This window comes from Pagrus major, chromosome 5 (assembly GCF_040436345.1).
Source record: "Pagrus major chromosome 5, Pma_NU_1.0".
NCBI classification, from domain to species: domain Eukaryota; kingdom Metazoa; phylum Chordata; class Actinopteri; order Spariformes; family Sparidae; genus Pagrus; species Pagrus major.
Window position 1 is genome coordinate 8,524,925 of NC_133219.1, and position 18,275 is coordinate 8,543,199.

General features: G+C 39.8%; 1 protein-coding gene across 1 annotated transcript; it reads left to right on the forward strand.

The window, feature by feature from the left end:
• Nucleotides 1-587: 587 nt before the first annotated feature.
• On the forward strand, nt 588-18,275 carry LOC140995810 (phosphatidylinositol transfer protein beta isoform-like). The gene is made up of 11 exons (XM_073465919.1): nt 588-660; nt 3,537-3,567; nt 5,698-5,843; nt 6,094-6,185; nt 6,381-6,388; nt 6,537-6,611; nt 6,705-6,788; nt 9,888-9,965; nt 12,561-12,665; nt 13,044-13,166; nt 15,828-18,275. The coding sequence occupies exons 1-11, from the start codon at nt 641-643 to the stop codon at nt 15,873-15,875; spliced, it is 810 nt and encodes a 269-aa protein (XP_073322020.1). The 5' UTR covers nt 588-640; the 3' UTR covers nt 15,876-18,275.

Sequence of the window (18,275 nt, forward strand, 5' to 3'; positions counted from 1 at the left end):
TACATTAGATATGCAATGTTGTTAGACCAAGCAAGTGGGCTCCAAACCATACAACAGGTAACAAAACTGCACACAAATCATTATTATGGATGGGATTTTCTTAAATGCAGTATGTAAGAATATTAGTTATGCATGTTGCAGAGATATGCTGAAGTTAGCATGCTAACTGGCTAGTCCTGGCCCATCCTGGTCCAAAGCTCTAGTGTTAGCAGTGTAAACACCAACACTTCCACTGTGCTCTAAACTCCCAGTCTGGACTGCTAACTGCACAGCTAGCAGTTGCCCTTGTGAATATACTGCTGCCTATTCCCATATTCTTACCTTTAAATACTTCTGAAATGATGCCACACCTCAATAACTGGTTTTAATGTGATGCACTGACTGACTGGTGCTGTTGACAAGGGCATTATAATTGTACGGGCCGTTGATCAGGCCAGGTGTACAAGAGGCGGGTTAAAAGCCACCAGGAAGAGATTGTATTGGTTAATACTAATTAGTAGGTCCGGCCCTGCCCTCTTCCGCAAATCACCGCTCACTGGGGAGGGACCACGCGCCGCTCACAGTGGTTCAAGACGTCAGCACTCGGCAGCAATTAACAGTAGCTGGGCAGTGCCAGTACAACCGAAAGGAGCGAGCTACCATGGTCATCATCAAGGAGTAGTAAGTGTCTGAACTGTTCGTTTTTGATGTATTTGAAGCCACTGCAATGCTTCACAACGGATTCAGTCAGGCAGGGCAGTTTAGTCGCTGGCTGGACACTAACGAAAACTTTTCATGTTGTGTGGTGTCAGACACACGAGGGATGGGTGGGATTGCTCAGGAACGTCTCTGGCCTACCAGCTCTGACAGCGGTGCGGCTCTGTGACAGCTGCTGCTGTTATTCCCGTATGTTCTTATTCAGAAGTCGGCTTTTAAACACTTCAGGCTGTGGGTTGTGACACGCGTTTAAAACCTAAAGGTCCGGCATTTGCGCGTTTAAGCTGTAAAACTTTTACTAACTTGAGCTACGAATTAGCTCACCGCTTGCTAATGCTAGCTAACATAACAGTGCAACATGAATGGGTTGTCAGCTAGCGCTGCTAATGTTGTCTTTACAACATTGACACATCAGCTCGTTGCGGCGCCAGTTAATCTTATTCAAGATAACACAAGTTGATTAACAGGCGAATTTCGCCGGTTTCTTCTTGCCAAACCAAGCAGTTTCTATCAACTAGCCTACTTTGCTTGCGGTAGTAGTACCTAGGTTACGTTAGCTAGCAGTTAGCTGTGTGAGTCATGAACCTGCGTCAACAGATCCTCATGTTGTCATTAAATCCATTATGTTATTCATCAGGAAAATACGTCAAACTGGAGCAGGAAATTCTTCGTATTTCTACACAGAAACATGTCTGACTAATGTTAGATTTCCACTGGACTTCTGAAAACTTTTGTCAAGTTTGTTTTGGTTTCATCGGTGGCTTTGCCCTCTTAAATGTGAGACTTCTGTTCAGTGTCTTATGTTTGAATGACATTAACTCATTAAAGCTAAAGTCCTGTAGCACGCTAACACCAGTCTAATACATTAAATGAGATTAGAAATTGTTCGGTAGTGAAACCCAAACAGGAGCTTTATAATAAACTTGAATGCTAGATTACACTGCAAGCAAATAACGGCAAACTTTATGAAGAGCTGCAAGGTTTTACAACTAATCCCAGATTTGGTTGATGCCTTTTCATAATGTTTGACAGTATAAGCATTAAACTATACCTTCCTATAGCTACATAACTGTCTTTTTCATTTCTTTTACATGTTATCTAGGAAATTATTTGTAATTGTGGATACTAAAACTATAAGTCCACAGATTTAGTAGTGGTGGGTGCATGGATGGATGTGGATTCTGCACCCTACAAAATCAGAAACTCTCACAAATACAGATTAGAGCTGCAAAACCTAGAACCAGACGGATACTTGAAATTTGGGACCAATGCCAATTCCGATATTATGGAAGAAAAAATTCCGATATCGATATATCAGCCAATACCCACACGGTTTTTGCAATAGCCCATGGTGTGTTTATCAAAACACATCAAACACACAAGATATGTACTGTAACCGAGACAGAATATTTTATAGTTTAACTATAAACTTCCAAAATGACATCCGTGCACTGTAACACATCACACCTTTTGATCTTCCAAATATGCTTACAACTCTTGAAATATGTAAGAGACCAACATTTTTATTGCATCACGAATGGGACATGCATCTTTTTAGTTAACAGGTGTTTTAGCGCAAAAAAACAAACCATCTTAAATAAGAAAATCCCAAATCATAAGGTCCCTCTGTATGAATAAAGGATAAATGAATGTTGCGCACCTCCCTGGCATTCTTTTATTTGAAAACAGTATTTCCACAAATCTGATTTACTTGTATTTGTGGGGCATACAAGGGCAAGCAGAGCCTTCAGCCGTGGTGACAGGTTTAGGATTTTGGAATGAGTGGAAAGATTCAGGCTCTATGTGGAAATTACAAAAAGAAAATAAGGAACATTTACGATTTTTGCATTTCACAGGATCCTGATAATGGAAATTCACCATGATCAACTTGTCCTCAGTGGTTTTCTCGCAATCTGCAATTTAAAATCTCATATCCTACCATCCTCACACCTGACCTATATTGAAAGTCAACGTCACTCATCACAAAGCCTTTCTTAAGAGTTGTTAGAGTTGAGACTTGTTAATTGAATAGTGTTAAATCTGGACAAAATGCAAATTCTCATCAGCATTGAAGTGCAAATGTAAAGTGTTGATAGATCAGGGTAGACTTCATCCTTGGTTGGGATTTCTGCTTTAAGAGAACTTCCTCTGCTTACTTTTTTTCCCCCTCTTGCACTGTGTAGTTAGTGGTCGATGACAGCGGCTTCATGTTCATAAATGATGCAATTGCTTTGGGCACAGCCTGCCACACCCTGAAGTAGAAGTCTGTTGAATTGAAGACAAAAGTTGCAGCATACTTTTACCATCCAAACAGGAAATACTGTCTTCAATTTTTGGGCGTCTTATGTAATAAACAGCTGTACCTTTTTTAGTTTTCTTCATCTCTCGACCATCTCCAATCTCAGCTCTGTCAATTCCATTTTGGTCTAGTGATCCGTCCCTCTCATCTTGCTGCTCTCAGCAGTGTGTCGCAGGCGGCAAAGAGTGACAGCGACTTGCTTCCTGTCCTTTAGCAGTGAGGACATTTCTGTGCATTGGGGAAGTTATTTCTAATGCCATGATGGAGCATGCATGCTTCTTCTGCAGTGGCTCATTTTTCCTTCATGTGTGAAGACTTGATAACTTCTTAATTAATATATTAAAAAAATTTGGACAGTGGTCCAAACTGAGTAAATTGAGTTGATTGGTGTTACTACGTGTTCACTACCAAGTGCCGAGCTATTTTTGAAGTAAGCTTAAAAAAAACTTAAAAGTTTAATTGTAGTTCTTCTGGCTTATTTATGTCTTTTTTTAGGAACATGTGTTGTGTGAATGTAACCACACTTCTTTCTCTTTTGCAGCCGTGTGGTTTTACCCTGTACTGTCGAGGAGGTGAGTAATCAGTTTATGGCATCTTTATTTTATAGACACACTGAGTCGCTATTGAAACAGCTTTATTTTCATTTTAGAGATTCTTGGTTCTAAGGGATATCTTGTACTTTTCACCTTTCTCTTTTCTCGTTATAAATGACAACAAACTAAGCTTGAGTCTAGTGACAGGATCTGGCATAGAGGACCTATGCCAGTAAGTGCAGAGGATGTGAAAGACGAAGAAATTCTTTCTGTTAGTCTCTCATGCAGTAGAACCTGAAATCCTTATTTGAGCTTGAAATGGGTCACACGGTGATGGTTTTATAGGAATTACAGCAAGTCTCTGTAATGCACTGTTCTTAAAAATAATCACTGTATTCACAAAGAGTTAAAGCAGAGAATAAGGAATACACCACTATCTTAAGTTAAGGCAACACAGTCTTATCCAAAAAGCTCAATTTGTAATTCTTGTGCTTGCTTTTACAAGAGCACAATTTGTTCCTTGTGTATTTAAGGGCTTATGTCATCAATCCCCTGCTGCCCTATATGGTGGTAAATTCTCTCGGCAGCTAGTGCTGCATTTTAAAGCTTATTCCAAATAATTAAAAAAAAAATAAGTGACTCTTTGGGGGAGTAACACTTAAAAGAGCTCTGGTAGTTAAAATATTAACAAACATCAATCTTTTGGTTGCACAGTCCATTGTTCAAACAACATGAGATTATTTAAGTTTGAAAATGCAAATAAACAGTCCAGGTTATGGCTGCTCTTCTGTGTGTTATTGTGAAAAGACATCAGCATGATTGGAAAATGACCTCTGCTCCCACACCAATGGTCTGATCCAAGCTGCTTATTTGACTATTGCATTCTGCAGTCATTTTTCTCTTGGCATATTATATAAATCTGCAATCTATTAGGGACAGTAGGACAATAACAAGTTTATGTTAGCTGATTTGCTCAATTTTAAAAGACAAGTCAAATGATAACTGACTGCAGTGTCTCCATAATTATTTATAGCATTAGTGTAAGCCACAGGGCTGTAAACCAGCAGTGGATCAAGCGGAAAGATTTATTTATTTATTGGCTGAACTGCTCATATGTCATGTCTGGACACCTGTGATGAGGTAGACATTGCCTCATTTTACGGTGTCACAAGCCAAAAGGTAAGATAAAATGCAAAGAAGAGAACATTGACAATGACAAAACAACAACAAACGACTGGGAAAGTTGTGAAGTGCTCACAACACACGTTTGGAATAGGTTAGCCCGCTAATATATCAGACTGATGTTGGGAAATTTATATTATCAGTTATTTATCATTATCGGTGAAATCTAGCCGATAATATGAAGCCAACTTCCTTATTTGACTCAACAAGCGCAGCATTTATAAACCCTAATACAGTAGGTGGCTTTTTGCACCTTGAAAGTTGTTTTGCAAACCATTAATAAACACAGAAGAAGAAAAGAACAGTGCAGCCCATTGGACTTGAAAGTCAAACATGAGCCAATATGACGCTGCAGGTGTGGGTGTTTTGGGTTTTTTTTGTTACAGTTTTAAAGGAAGGACTTGCAGAACTTGCAGCACATGTTCCACAAGGGTTCTGAGGGAAGTCAAGTTTTAACACAACAAATCTTGTTTGAGCTATGAAATATTAAATTATACATTTTTGCTCACTGCATCTTAGCCTTTCTTACCTACAGGTTTGCATGAACTACAGGTTAGGATCTACAAAAATATAAAATTATTGGTTTGTATCTAAGGGTAGACAGATTGGAGCCGATATACACCATTTTCCAATTATTGGTATCAGGTATTTTTCTGTCAGATTGCTGATAAAATAAACCGATTTGAATGTACTACTTTGGCTCTGATGCAACATCCTCTCACACAATGTCCCGCCCACAACGATATCTGATTGGTAATATGTCACAATTAATAGCCTTTAAACACTGAATAATCTGAAACTACAAAGTAGCTAGTTACTAAAGTTGTTAAATAAATGTAGTGGAGAGGAAGTATAAAGTAGCAGAAAAAGGAAATACTCAAGTACCTCACAGAGAGGTAAAGAACAGTACTGAAAGTACTTTTTTTTTTTTTTTTCCTGGTTATACTGTAAGTTTTTGTGTTAAATGTTGTATTATTTGTGTTCCAGTATCAAGTGGGACAGCTGTTCTCAGTGGCTGAAGCAAGTAAAAATGAGACCGGTGGTGGTGATGGCATTGAGGTACTGGTGAACGAGCCCTATGAAGAAAATGGCGAGAAAGGACAGTACACCCACAAAATCTACCACATAGCAAAGTATGTACATTTTTTTTTTTTTTTTTCCTTTTGTGACCTTTTTCATTATCATTTCATCCCATAACTACAGTGTAATAGCACTGGGCTACCAGGCAGGGGCAGCATTGTCTTATCTTTTGTTGTGAAGCATTTTAAGTTGTACATTTTACGCCTGCACAATCTTTCTTCTTGAACCTCTGATAACTAAGACAATTTGTCTTCTCCCTTTCTCCCCTTACATCTATCAATTGCCACCCTGTTTTGCCCACAGTAAGGTCCCAGCGTTTTTAAGACGACTAGCTCCTGCAAATTCCCTTGAATTCCATGAAAAAGCCTGGAATGCCTATCCCTACTGCAGAACCAGTGAGTCCCCCTCCCGATGTTGCTTTACCTTTGCTTTACCCTGAAACCCTTACTCCACTTCCTGGTTAAATAAACATGTGTTACTTGCATCATGGCTGTGTATTTTCTGTTGGTGTGAATTTATAGTGTCTGTTTTTATGTGTGTATAAAATAATTGTGTTTTCTTTCTCGTTTTCATGCCTAACCTTGATCCAGTTGTGACGGTATGTAGCCTTTTTAATGTTTTTGTTGTTTTTTTTTTTTGTAAATTATCAAATTATTTCTTTAGCTATGTTTGAGATCTTTCAGTATACTTAATTTATGCTCTCTACTCATTTCTGTATAATCCTATCCTGACTCTGTCTTCTCCAGAACGAGTACATGAAAGACAACTTCATCATTAAAATTGAGACATGGCACAAACCGGACCTCGGAACAATAGAAAATGTAAGTAAGCTAATATCCACTTTGACATCAGATTTGAGTTTATATGCTCTTCTGACTGTTTTTTATTTTTTTTTATTTTGTTGGGTTGTTTAGGTGCACAAATTGGACAGTGCCACGTGGAAGGATGTAGCTGTTGTGCCCATTGACATTGCAGACAGAAGTCAAGTGTCCGCTGCTGTAAGTAGAAACTCTTCTGGCACCTCTCCAGTGCAAGATAAAAATAGTTTGGCGCCTTCATGTGGACAAGTCTGATCATTACATAGACAATCACACTTCACACAAGGAACGTTCAAATGGCTGTTATTGATAAATTATTTTTTTCTAGCAGTAATCATTTCACTGATGTTTCTCTGAAAGTAATTATCTTTTAAAGACAGCTATTTTGGTGTCAGTAATTACATAAGTAGTGTGTTGCAAGTAAAGCTGGGACAACAAGACATTTTTTTTAGTATAGATAAATTGTAACAGAATTACTCAAACATCACGTCACATTTTAAATTATTCATATTTAACATATCGTCATTCAATCATGTCTGCGTTGATTGGTTATTATGCAAAAGCGTTTCACAAATTTCCCGGAGCTAGGGTGATGTCATCCAATTGCAATTGGGTTTTTTTTTTTTTTTTTTTTTTTTTTTTTTTTGAGGAATTATGAAAAAAAAGAAACATTGATTGTATTTATTTGAAAATGGAGAAATATGCTAACCAACACATCAGAGAAGTTGTGATCCAGTAATGTTCATCTTCAATAAGTTGGCGGTATTACAAATGTTTTTAATACTAAACTGTTAATCAGCTGACTGATTAATTGACCACTTGTTCCAGTGCTGTCCACCTTTTTGCTTCACTAGAACAGAGCATGTGGAATATTCTTTTATGACTTATTGTTAGATTGCTTCTAGGTACATCTTGTATTTACCAGAACAGGTTTAGTATAACCTAGTGGTTCCAAGACTGAAAATATATTTTAATAAACTGTATTACCAGAAGATGAAAAAAATCAAGAAACGCCTATCTTTTTGCTGACAGTTGATGGAAAGAACTGGCATTTTCCTAACCGTGATCACATTACACAGAGTAGATGCATTTAATCATTTCATTATGTTTTAAGTAAATGTAAATTATCCATCATTTGGAAGTACATTTGACATAAACATCAAACACCAAAAGCTATTCACACTATTGAGAAGCCTAATATTTCCCCAATAATATGTCAGAATCTAAATGTGAGGTTTTAATACTACATTTGGTCTCTGAAATCTCATTTGAAGATGTTGCACATTATTGCTGTTATTTGACATCACATTGCCTCATTTCACTGTGGCTCTGTGTGTATGTGTGGCTATTTGGCTGAGAGGCATTGGTTTGTGTGTGTGTGTACGTGTTTGTTTGCGGTGGTTGGTTAACGAGGCGGAGGTGTTTGCCTTGCTGGAGGAGTGCGTTGTGTCTGAGGACCCTATCAGCCCTCAGCCTCAGGCATGGCTGCAGGGCCTGGGGCGTACCGCCAGCAAAGATGAGTTTGTTAGTGTAATTAAGGCTCACAGTGCTTCGTATGCCGGAACTAGACAAACACACACTCACACACACACGACACAAACACACTCGCACTCTAACACACCCTCTTTTACTTGAGGAGTAGGTCCTTTTCTTCTACCACGGCATATCGATTCACAGACCTCATTAGTGCAGCACAGTGTATTGTTATAGTGACGGAGCCCTCAGCATTAAAACAGCCAAATTATTGTGTGTGTGTATGGGTTTCTATCTTTTTCCACACGTTTGGCACCCTCCTGTTGGCCGATAGCCCTGAAAAGTAGCTTTTTAGCTGCAGGCGCATCATGATTTATTTAAAATTGCTGGGCCCTTGAGCTGTTGGTATTTTAAAGCCATTTCATTTATTTGTATTTCTATTTTTCTTGCATGATTAATGAAGTCAACTTTGTCATGTTTGTCGTGCCTGACATATGTGCTCGGTATTGTTCAGTATTTTTCTGTATGTTTGGAGTGCTGTAGCAGCTGGAACAGTTGCACTTAAGCACACACACATACATTTGACTGTGCTGCATCATAAGCTCTTATCAGCAGGTAAATGCAATCAAACTCACTTATGTAAACTAGCAGCAATGTCACACTAATTAAACAGATTCTGCAGGTGGACTCGACGCCCCATAGATGGTCTTGCATCTCCGAGCCACTTAAGCCTGAGTTGTATTTTGGTTTTGCTGTGTGACATTATCTCCAGGGAGTGGCAGGTTTTGAAGAATAAGGGTGGTATCTTTGGCCTTTAAGTGTCAGTAGCTGTGTTTCAGTAAAGCATATTATGTGCATTTTGAAGAATATCGCATTAGATATTTTATGGAAACGGCAAAATTGGAAAAAACTTCCTCTAATTCGCAAAAACAGAGCATATTTGCTGAATAAACTCAAGCGTAGCGAACATTCAACTCACATGGCCGATCTGCTGCGTGCATTATAATCATTGCATTTCTTCGTCTCCGGACAGCGTGCAACGTGGCCAGTGCTAGCTGACATGCAAGAACAATTACAACTTGCCCTATTAAAAGTAATTTCTGAAGACCTCTCTCCATTTTGGTCCTGGTTTGTCTACCTCTAGCCTCTGCTTACTTCCACATCCACACTTAACGTGGCCACGTAGCCTACGTCGCGTCATCCTCTAATGAAATTCCGCTTTACGTAGCCTAGTTCATTTGCTGTGGTTCACTGCCTGCAGGTTCCATTAGAGGGAGGAGGGAGGGGCTGGTTTGTCTCAATCAGCAGCTGAGTTTACTTTTGCCAGATTTTAAGATGGCCCAAATGGCAAATGAAGCCAAACAGACCACTTAAATTTCAGTTGTTTGTAACAATTGAAATATCGCTTTTCTCCATGTTTAATGTTTGTTGAACAGGGTTATTGATTAAGCATTGTTTTTGGATTTATAGAAGTTTAGCTGCACTTACAGTTACCAACACAGTTGTTTAAAAAATGATAATAATAATAATAGGTTTCGGTCCGATGCCTCCACACCACAAATTCTGAATGTTATAGTCACGTGAAACTTTTCTGTCTGTAGTGCTTTTTTTTATTTTTTTTTTATGATGATGATAATAATTATGTCTATATATTATCATAATACACTTCTTAATTGCTCAATTCAACTTGTAGCAGTATTCATGAATGACCATTTAAGTTTGTAATACAGATTACTTCAGCTTGTTGAACAGTTTTCAGCTACATTTTATGTATTGTATTCATTATATAAATTGTTCTCGCTGTAGGACTACAAGGAATCTGAGGACCCTGCTCGTTTCAAGTCAGCTAAGACCGGCAGAGGACCCCTTGGGCCCAACTGGAAGGTAATACTCATGTGGAAATAATATGTATATATGACATTCACACACAAATAGCAGCTATTGTCACAGCCGTCTGAACAGAAATTCAACATGTGTTTGGCCCTGTATACCAGACTCTATCCTCTAATTTCACCAGGCCCTGAATAATTCTGTGCAGAATATTTCCAAGGCACCGAAGAAATAAAGAGAGGTCATAATAAAATGAAAAGAATATGGAACATCTGTAAATCTTTCTAAAGCAGACTGTCCTCCCCAAAGAGAGGTCTATGCCAACTCTGAACAAGCTGCAGGGTACAATGGCAGGGATGGGAGACACTATGCATACAACAATTAGCGGAGAAACCCACAACAGACAAAAAGCCACTGTTGAAGACAAACACATGAAGAACCCATGTTGGATAGTGCTGCCAGAATGTATGCAGACGACTCCCAAACATAGTGGTTCAGTGGTCTGAGAACAGAAATGGAGCTTTTTGTGTGGAGTTTGGTGGTGGTACCATAATGCTGTGAAGCTGCTCCTCTGCAGCAGGCCTCAGAAAGCTTATGAAGATAAGAGGACAAAATGAATACAGTAAAAGACAGAAAAATCCTTGTGGAAAACCTGCTGACCTCTGCAAGAGAACTGCCTGGGAAAAGATTTATTAACCAGCAAGGCAACAGCCCCCAAAATCTAGGACATCAACATTTTTGTTTTCAGGCATTTCTAGAGTCAGAGACCAGACCTCAATCCAATCAAGAATCTGTGGCTGGATTTGAAAAAAATGCTTTTCAGACATGATCCCTTTTTTGTAATTTTGAGCTCAAGAATGGAGAGAAACGGCAGTGTCCAGACGTGCAAGGATCATGGAGACCAATTCTCATAGACCCACGGCTGTAGGATTGACAAACACGAGTGAACTGTAACCAATATCATGTCAAATGTAGTAGTGATCATTTTTATTTAATTTGGATCAATTTGTAGCTATTTCTTTTCCACACTAGCGCAATCACCTGTAATAATGAGAATAGCTCTGTGTACTGGAGAGTGCAGGTCTGGATGAAGGCTGGAGTGGGGTCTGCAGAACTGTAAGGCTGCAATCTGATGAAGACAAATCACCTCTTTCTCAGCTCTAATTGGATGTAATAGAAATTTCTAGTCACCAGGTCAGATAAAGGTTTTATTCTGAGCTGCGTCTGCCAGACTCTGTGGGACAGACAACGACGACAACAGAAACGGGAAGGAGACTGTGAATGGACATTGATTCTGAATTTTGACGAGCAGTAATTCTGTATAAAGACTGATGTACTTTTGATGGGAAGTCAATAAGACGTAGCTCATCCACACAAAGAAACTTTTTCAGGAGTTTTGTTGCTTTTCCCTCTCACCCCTGCCGTACCCTGCAGCACCCTGCAGCCTCACAAATGGGTCCTGCTCACTGATGGAGCACTGAGGATTTCTATTCTGCTGTGGAGCCCTCAAAGTTCACCATGGGAAACTTTCCTCTGCTTCAAGAATTTTCACAGAACAAAGGCAGCCAAACAGCTTTAAAAAGTATGAATAAAGAAGCACAACTTTTTATTTTGTGTTTTTAATTAGATCACTTTCCCGTCCGCTGTGGACATGGAAAAAGACTGTTTTTGAAAGGTGAAAAAAAAAAAAGTAGTTATTTGACAACAGAGGCACAATTTCTGCCAGCTTCTCAGAGCAATAAAACTCTTGTCTATCTCTGCATGCACACATGCTTGCATATCGGTACCCTTTGTATTTCTGAAAACTTCTGCTCCTTTGAGTGGGGCACAGAGAGGGAGAGAAGAAATGTCACCGTAAGTGTTTTGATGTAGAATCCGTTTCATGTGAAGTTCTCCTTTAGCGATGACAACTTTTCTAAACCCACTGCAAATTTAGAAATGTTTCTCATTTCCCCTCTCTCGCTCTCCTCCGTGATCGTGGCATCAAACGGCAGTGGGATGAGGGTGATTGAGGCGGGTCTGTGGCATTTTCTCTTGGAATGCCGAGCCAGAATGAAGTGATTAATTAAACAGGTGTTCTCGGAGGGAGAGTATGTGTGTTCTGGGGGTGAGCAGGTCCTAGGTGTTAATAATGTAACCAGCTTTGCACCGCGACGCCCTTATCGCTTCGCGAGCACCGTTTTATCTGCCTTCCGTGGCCACAAAGGCATGCCTGTCGGGAACGGTGTCGCTGTCAGGGCGGAGGCAGAGAAATGGTCCCTTCATCTGGAGTTTATCCACTTTGCTCTGCCCCAACCCCCCTCCTCCTTTTCTTCTCTTCTTCAGAGGGAGGCAGAGTGCAAGCAGCGGATGGATTTAGAAAGTGTGTTGTAGATTAGGGCACTTTTATCTGTGCACAGCACATCTTCATATTGATAATTATTTCAGCAAGCTCCATACCCAAAGCATTATGTATTAATCATTTTTAGCTTTGAATGCAGCCAAGATTAGTCTAAAATAATATTCTCTCAGCCTTCTGCTGTTTTTACGATTATTTTGTCATTGGAAAGTTTCTGTCAAGTTTTTACTATGTTATTTATTCTGACACTGCGCTTCAAAAAGTGATGGGTTGTAAGTCTTGTCATTCTTTTGCTGTTCTTCTCCTAACAGAAAGAGCTGGTGAACTCCCAGAACAGGATGTGTGCCTACAAGCTGGTCACAGTCAACTTCAAGTGGTGGGGCCTGCAGAAAAGAGTGGAGAACCTCATCCATGATGTTAGTGATAGATTTACAGTTTAACTTCTCTGTCTTGTCCCATGAGTTGTATTCAGCCGTTCAGCAGTACTGGTGACTGATCAAGATTAGTGTTGGGTGACAATTCAGTGCTACTGTTTTTGTATCATGATGATATCTTGTTCTTGTTTTTCAAATATTTAATGATGAACAGCAAATTTGTGAGTTACTGAAAGTTTAGTTGTGGGTGATTATACCAGTGGAGCGCGGTTCAGTGCATTTAACAGTGTTATCTAATTTTGCATACCTTTTCCCTAATGTGAACTTTTTATTTTTTTTTTCAAACATTCTTATTAATATTGTGATATCGATTCAAATAATATCACTCAGCCCTAACAAGAATATATTTGTCTCCCTCAGCAAGAAAAGAGGATCTTCACTAACTTCCACCGCCAGCTCTTCTGTATGATTGATAAGTGGGTGGATCTGACAATGGATGATATCCGGCGGAAGGAGGAAGAGACACAGAAGGAGCTTGCCGATGTGAGTGCATATGTAAAAATTGCCCATAACTAAAAGTATACTTCCAAAATATATTTTTATGGCAGCATAAATTAACTCTAAAGTCTCTGAATTTAGCAGAACAGAGATGAACAGCCATTTAACCAATCATTGTTTTAGTTTCAGTATTGCAGTTTACAGCATGAGTAGTCATTTTTGCCAGATGAGATTTAGCACAGTCCTTCTGATATTCTCTCCATTGTAAATGTATCATCTAGTCCTTTAAAATACATTGTGTAAAACCATAGCTTTGCTTATTTACCACTCCTGCACTACCACTAATATCAGGCATAATTTCCACCTTTTTTTATGGTGTGCTTTTGTCTGCTGCTTCTTATTCTGCTCCGCTGATGACACATTTGTCCTGCACATTTTCAACATAGAGAAGCATGCTAAATTGATGAGTGATGTATTACAACATTCTGAATTCTCCATATGACTTCCTTGACCAAGATTGTATTTCATAATGATTTGTGGGGTGCATAGAAACAAACTCATTTAAAAAAAACAAACAAACAAAAAAAACAACTAATTTTCCAATGTTTACATAGTCTGAGGCTCCCCCCACAGGCTTCCTAATCTTTCTGTGATTTACTGTATTTCCACTTTTTGTCTAGATGCGTAGAAAGGGCTCTTTGCAAGGTACAAAGGCTTCAGACTAGTAGCCAGGCCAGCTGTAGGCCTGAGCATTGCTGTGTAAGTTCTCCCTGGTAGAGGCCAGACTCTAACATGCTTTCCCTGCTTGCTGTCGGGTTTCTGTGTTGATGCACACCTATGCTGCTTTCACTCTTCACTGTTTGGTGTTGTCAAAGGGGTTTCGCCCACTGTCTAATTGTGCACGTGTGTCTATGCTTTCACATGCAAGTCCATAGTTCACTGTTAGGCAGTGTTGCCAGATTGGTTTGATGCTTTCCAGCTCAATAAATGTTCAAAATCCACCCAAATTTAAAAAAACCCGAAAACACTTAAATGTTTTCTATAAAAGAATAATACAAATTAATTCATAAACAATATCAAGAGTGTTATGGTTTCTCACAATTTTTCAATATGAAATGATAATTAAACAATTCCAGTGTTCACTATATTAATGAATACAATTTATGATTTTTTTGTATTTTTTTTTTTTTTTAAAAAAACCTGCCCAACTCATGGTTAACCCGCCCAAATCCTCTCTGCTCGTTAAAGTCCATTTAACCCTGCACAGTGCGACCCAAGACAGTCCAAACTGGCAACACCACTCTTTGATAGTTAATCAATAACACCAGATTTCAGAGAAATATGACGAATGTGCTAGGTCGTTAACCATTTTGCTAAAATCTCTTAACGTGTGTGTGTGTGTGTGTGTGTGTGTGTGTGTTGTGTTGTGTAGTGTATATGTACACACTCCTGTGGCTTTATCCAGACATCTGGGCAAACTTTTCTCAGAATCACACATGCTATTTTTTAAGAGGTGGCCAGCAGTTGAAAACATGCACAGAAGGTCTGCTCAAGACCAGTACCTGCACTCCAGAGCCTCCCCATAGAGGAATACCAGGCAGAGAAGACAAACAGCCGTTCTTTAAATCACAGCCTTTAATTTCTGTGAATCACATTCTCTGTAAAACCTTACCACTGGTTTGCTCTTGGAACGACTCTAAATGTCAGTCTGGGAGCTCTTGGCCGTACAAGGAGAAAAAAGGAGGAATTCGGGCCGGACTGGCCAAAGTGGGCCAGACTCAAACATTCCTGGCTTACTACCAACATACAGCGTTTTGTGCTTAGCGCTCCCCTCTCTCACATCTCGCCCAATTCGGCATGTGTTTCCCATTTTCCCTTGGAGTAAGTAAACAGGCGGGTGCCATCAAAGACGGCTGTGGTGAGGAGAATGACAAGGCCTGAACCTCTGGGCGCGAGGGTCAGCAGGGTCACAGTTGAACTGTATGGGACAGCACAGTGTGATGGTGTTGGCCAAATCCTGCATACAGACACTACCATTCAGGTTCTTTACAAGACTGCACTGGTCTACTACACTTTCTATGAACATACTGGTCGGGTGCTGTTGGTGTAGAAGTGGGAGGCATGAGTGGAGGAAAGGGCAAGAAAAGGAGGAGGAGGGGGTGGCTTCAAGATGGCTCCTTTTTCCTCATTAACATACAAATGGAATTCTGCAGTTGAGAAGAAGTCTGTGCTGTGATTGAGAAAAAAGGGAGGGAGGATGGGGAAAAAGGATGGAGAAGTGGGAGGGTGAATCCTCATGCCATTTCATCAGATCTGTCTATTCCTCTGTTTAGAGCCACTGTTAGTTTGAACTGTTCCATTAAGGTGTTCGGCTATCAGATTCTACCACTAATTGACTTTCCAAAGCCATCAGCCTCTGGGTGGGAGAATTTGAAAGTGATGCTTTTATCTACCCAGAAGACAAACAAGGGGCTTGATAAAGACGGTTGGAGCAGATTTTTAAGGAAAGGCTAACTATTTCAGGAAATTTGTTGTAATTTTAATGGTTTGTGATGCAAGGATTGAAACTTACACATGGTGAATAAAAATGAACCAGCAACCATTCATGAACATTTCCCTTCAATGCAAGCATCCACTAAACCTGCTCCCACCTGTTAAGCTTACATAAATCTAACACAGTGTTTATTTTCCTCTGTTTTCCCGCAGCTTCGCAAAGAGGCTAATTTACGAGGAACCAGTGCTGCAGACGCATGAAAAAGCAAAGGATTTTAAACACCCATGATGACAGCAGCGATGGAGACTAAGAGGGCTCCTTTGGTGCCATTTTTACCTGAACTTCTGGAGAGATAAGAAGAGGAGCTTCTCGCAGTAGACATTTTTTTTTACAAAAGCAAATTAATTGGCTTGATTCCACGGTGGCAGGTGTTGGACCAAATATGTCCTCTGTATTATTTTGATTTCCCTTTCTTTGTTATCCCCAAAACATTCCTCTCAAGATGCCCCATCTGACCTCCCTTTGTCTCCTCCTCGGTTTTAACTGTACACACTGAGGCTATGTGGTTTGCATTCCCCAGCATGAGTCTGTCTGTTTGTCATACTCATGTTCCTTCCTGCCACAGCCTCCATTATGAGATTACTAACACCCTTTGGCGCCTTGGCCCATTGTAATCCTTCCCCCTCGCCCCCACCTTACCCAAAGCACTGCATCTTATTAACACTGACAATCATGCCCGTACAGGTATTCACTCTCACTCTCACTCTCATACAGATTTAATAGAAAGACACACACGGATGCATGTGCCATATATACATCATGAACGTGAGGACAAACATGTGAAATCACCCTCACAGGTACACACACTCACAGGTGTGGATGCCTTCCCGGTGACTGATCCTTTAAAAGCTCAAGCCGGGCAGATCCATGCAAGCTTGTTCAGCTAAAGGATGTTACTTTGAAAGTGTTTACAGCTCACTGATTTTTTTTTTTTTTTTTTTAACCCACACACTGCCTATTCCACAGACATTCACACATAACATACAAAACAACATTTACCTCCCCAACAGATGTCCCCCGAGAAAAACTGCACTGAAAAACAGCCACAGATGGTGCTACACCCCTCCAGCCTCTGTCACAAGCCAAACTGCACCACACTGCTCGCTACACCTCACCCAGCCCACCCCCAGAGGTCTGTCTCACTCATCTGGTTCTCTGAGGGAGACCCTCTTCTTCTGCATCATTCTAGGTGTGGTTACAGATTCATAACAGCCTTACCAGTGCCCAGTCAACACCAGCACCACACATTGCTCGCCTTAATCTCTGGACCTCTGGGCCTATTATTATACCTCTGTGGCCTGCTATCGCTCTAGCTACCTCCTGTGTTTCTGACTGGCAATTTTCCTGACACCTTTTAAAGGTTAGCACTAGCTGTTAGCTACTACTTGTTAGGAATAAATCATGACAGACATAGCTTTATGAGCAAAGTCTTTTTTTTCCCTTTTGTGTTTCCTGATATGTGTCACACACTTGAGCAAGTGCAATTCCTTCAGCAAGTACAAATGTGTACGTTTCAGCCGGAACAGCCTGAACACAGTTGTTCCTGCAAAGGGCTGCAGATGTACATCTTTTCCTCAGATAAGTTGGCGATGGATTTGCCATATTTATGACTTTTCAACTCCATAGAGCACGTTCTTCAATTGAGAATCATGTGGCTTTGGACTTCAGTGTTACTCACTACTGTTACATGCATATATAGTACAGGTGACTTTTCTCATTTGATCCTAACTGGTGTTCATTATTTTTTTGTGGGTTTTTTTTTTTTTTTTTTGTGGTGTCTTAAATTGTGCAAGAGGAATTGGGGGTTTGTTTTTAGAGATCTATTTTCATTTCAAGACATGGGTGTAATCACATCTCTGGGGTCAAAGATCCTAATGTTTTTATTTTCTGTAAACTGTATGAGGGAATGTGATCACTTCCTCAGTAATAGGTTATTGGCTTGTCCAAAGAGTGTGAATGGATTTCTGATGTGTTTACATGAATGGTAATCTAGGAAAATTTGGAGGCAATATTTCTCATGATTAAAAAAAAATCTTCTCAGGTGAACAATACAGCACGAGGATCTTTGTGATATTGTTAGTCAGTTGCCCCAAACAGTTAACTTTTCCCCCGTACTGTATCATCTTCTGTGGGGAAATATTGTAATAGTTATTATGGGGAAGTGGTTGTAATGTAACCTGATCTGTTGTATCGCAGTATATAAGACAACCAGTTGGTGTACTGTACTGGGTTTGTATGCTTAAGAATGACAATTGAATCTTCAGTGTAATTGATGTTTCCAAGTCTATCGAAATGATTCCTGCTGTCTGTTGAATAGAGGACCGAGTGGCTAAAGAGAATCAATGGATTACCATCTGTCAAGACAGCGATATGGAGGAGAGGACGTATTCACAAAGAAACTGTACTGTCTTATCCTAATTTAATTTAATTCTGAGCAGCTTTGCTTTTAAATGTTGCTGATAAGCTTTTGAAATTCAGGGGACATGGTAGTGAATGTATGACATTTTGTGCCTTTTCTTTCTGTAGGTCTTTTTGTGTGCCTTAAGTCTACATATTGTATCTAAATATCAAATAAATTTTCGTCTGGAAAGTAAATTTCA

What these genes read in the sequence shown, in the direction of transcription:
- LOC140995810 (XM_073465919.1), top strand. Translation starts at nt 641, where the DNA reads ATGGTCATCATCAAGGAGTA. An exon ending in TACCCTGTACTGTCGAGGAG is followed by an intron (nt 3,568 to 5,697) that starts GTGAGTAATCAG and finishes TTTGTGTTCCAG; the next exon opens with TATCAAGTGGGACAGCTGTT. An exon ending in CACAGAAGGAGCTTGCCGAT is followed by an intron (nt 13,167 to 15,827) that starts GTGAGTGCATAT and finishes GTTTTCCCGCAG; the next exon opens with CTTCGCAAAGAGGCTAATTT.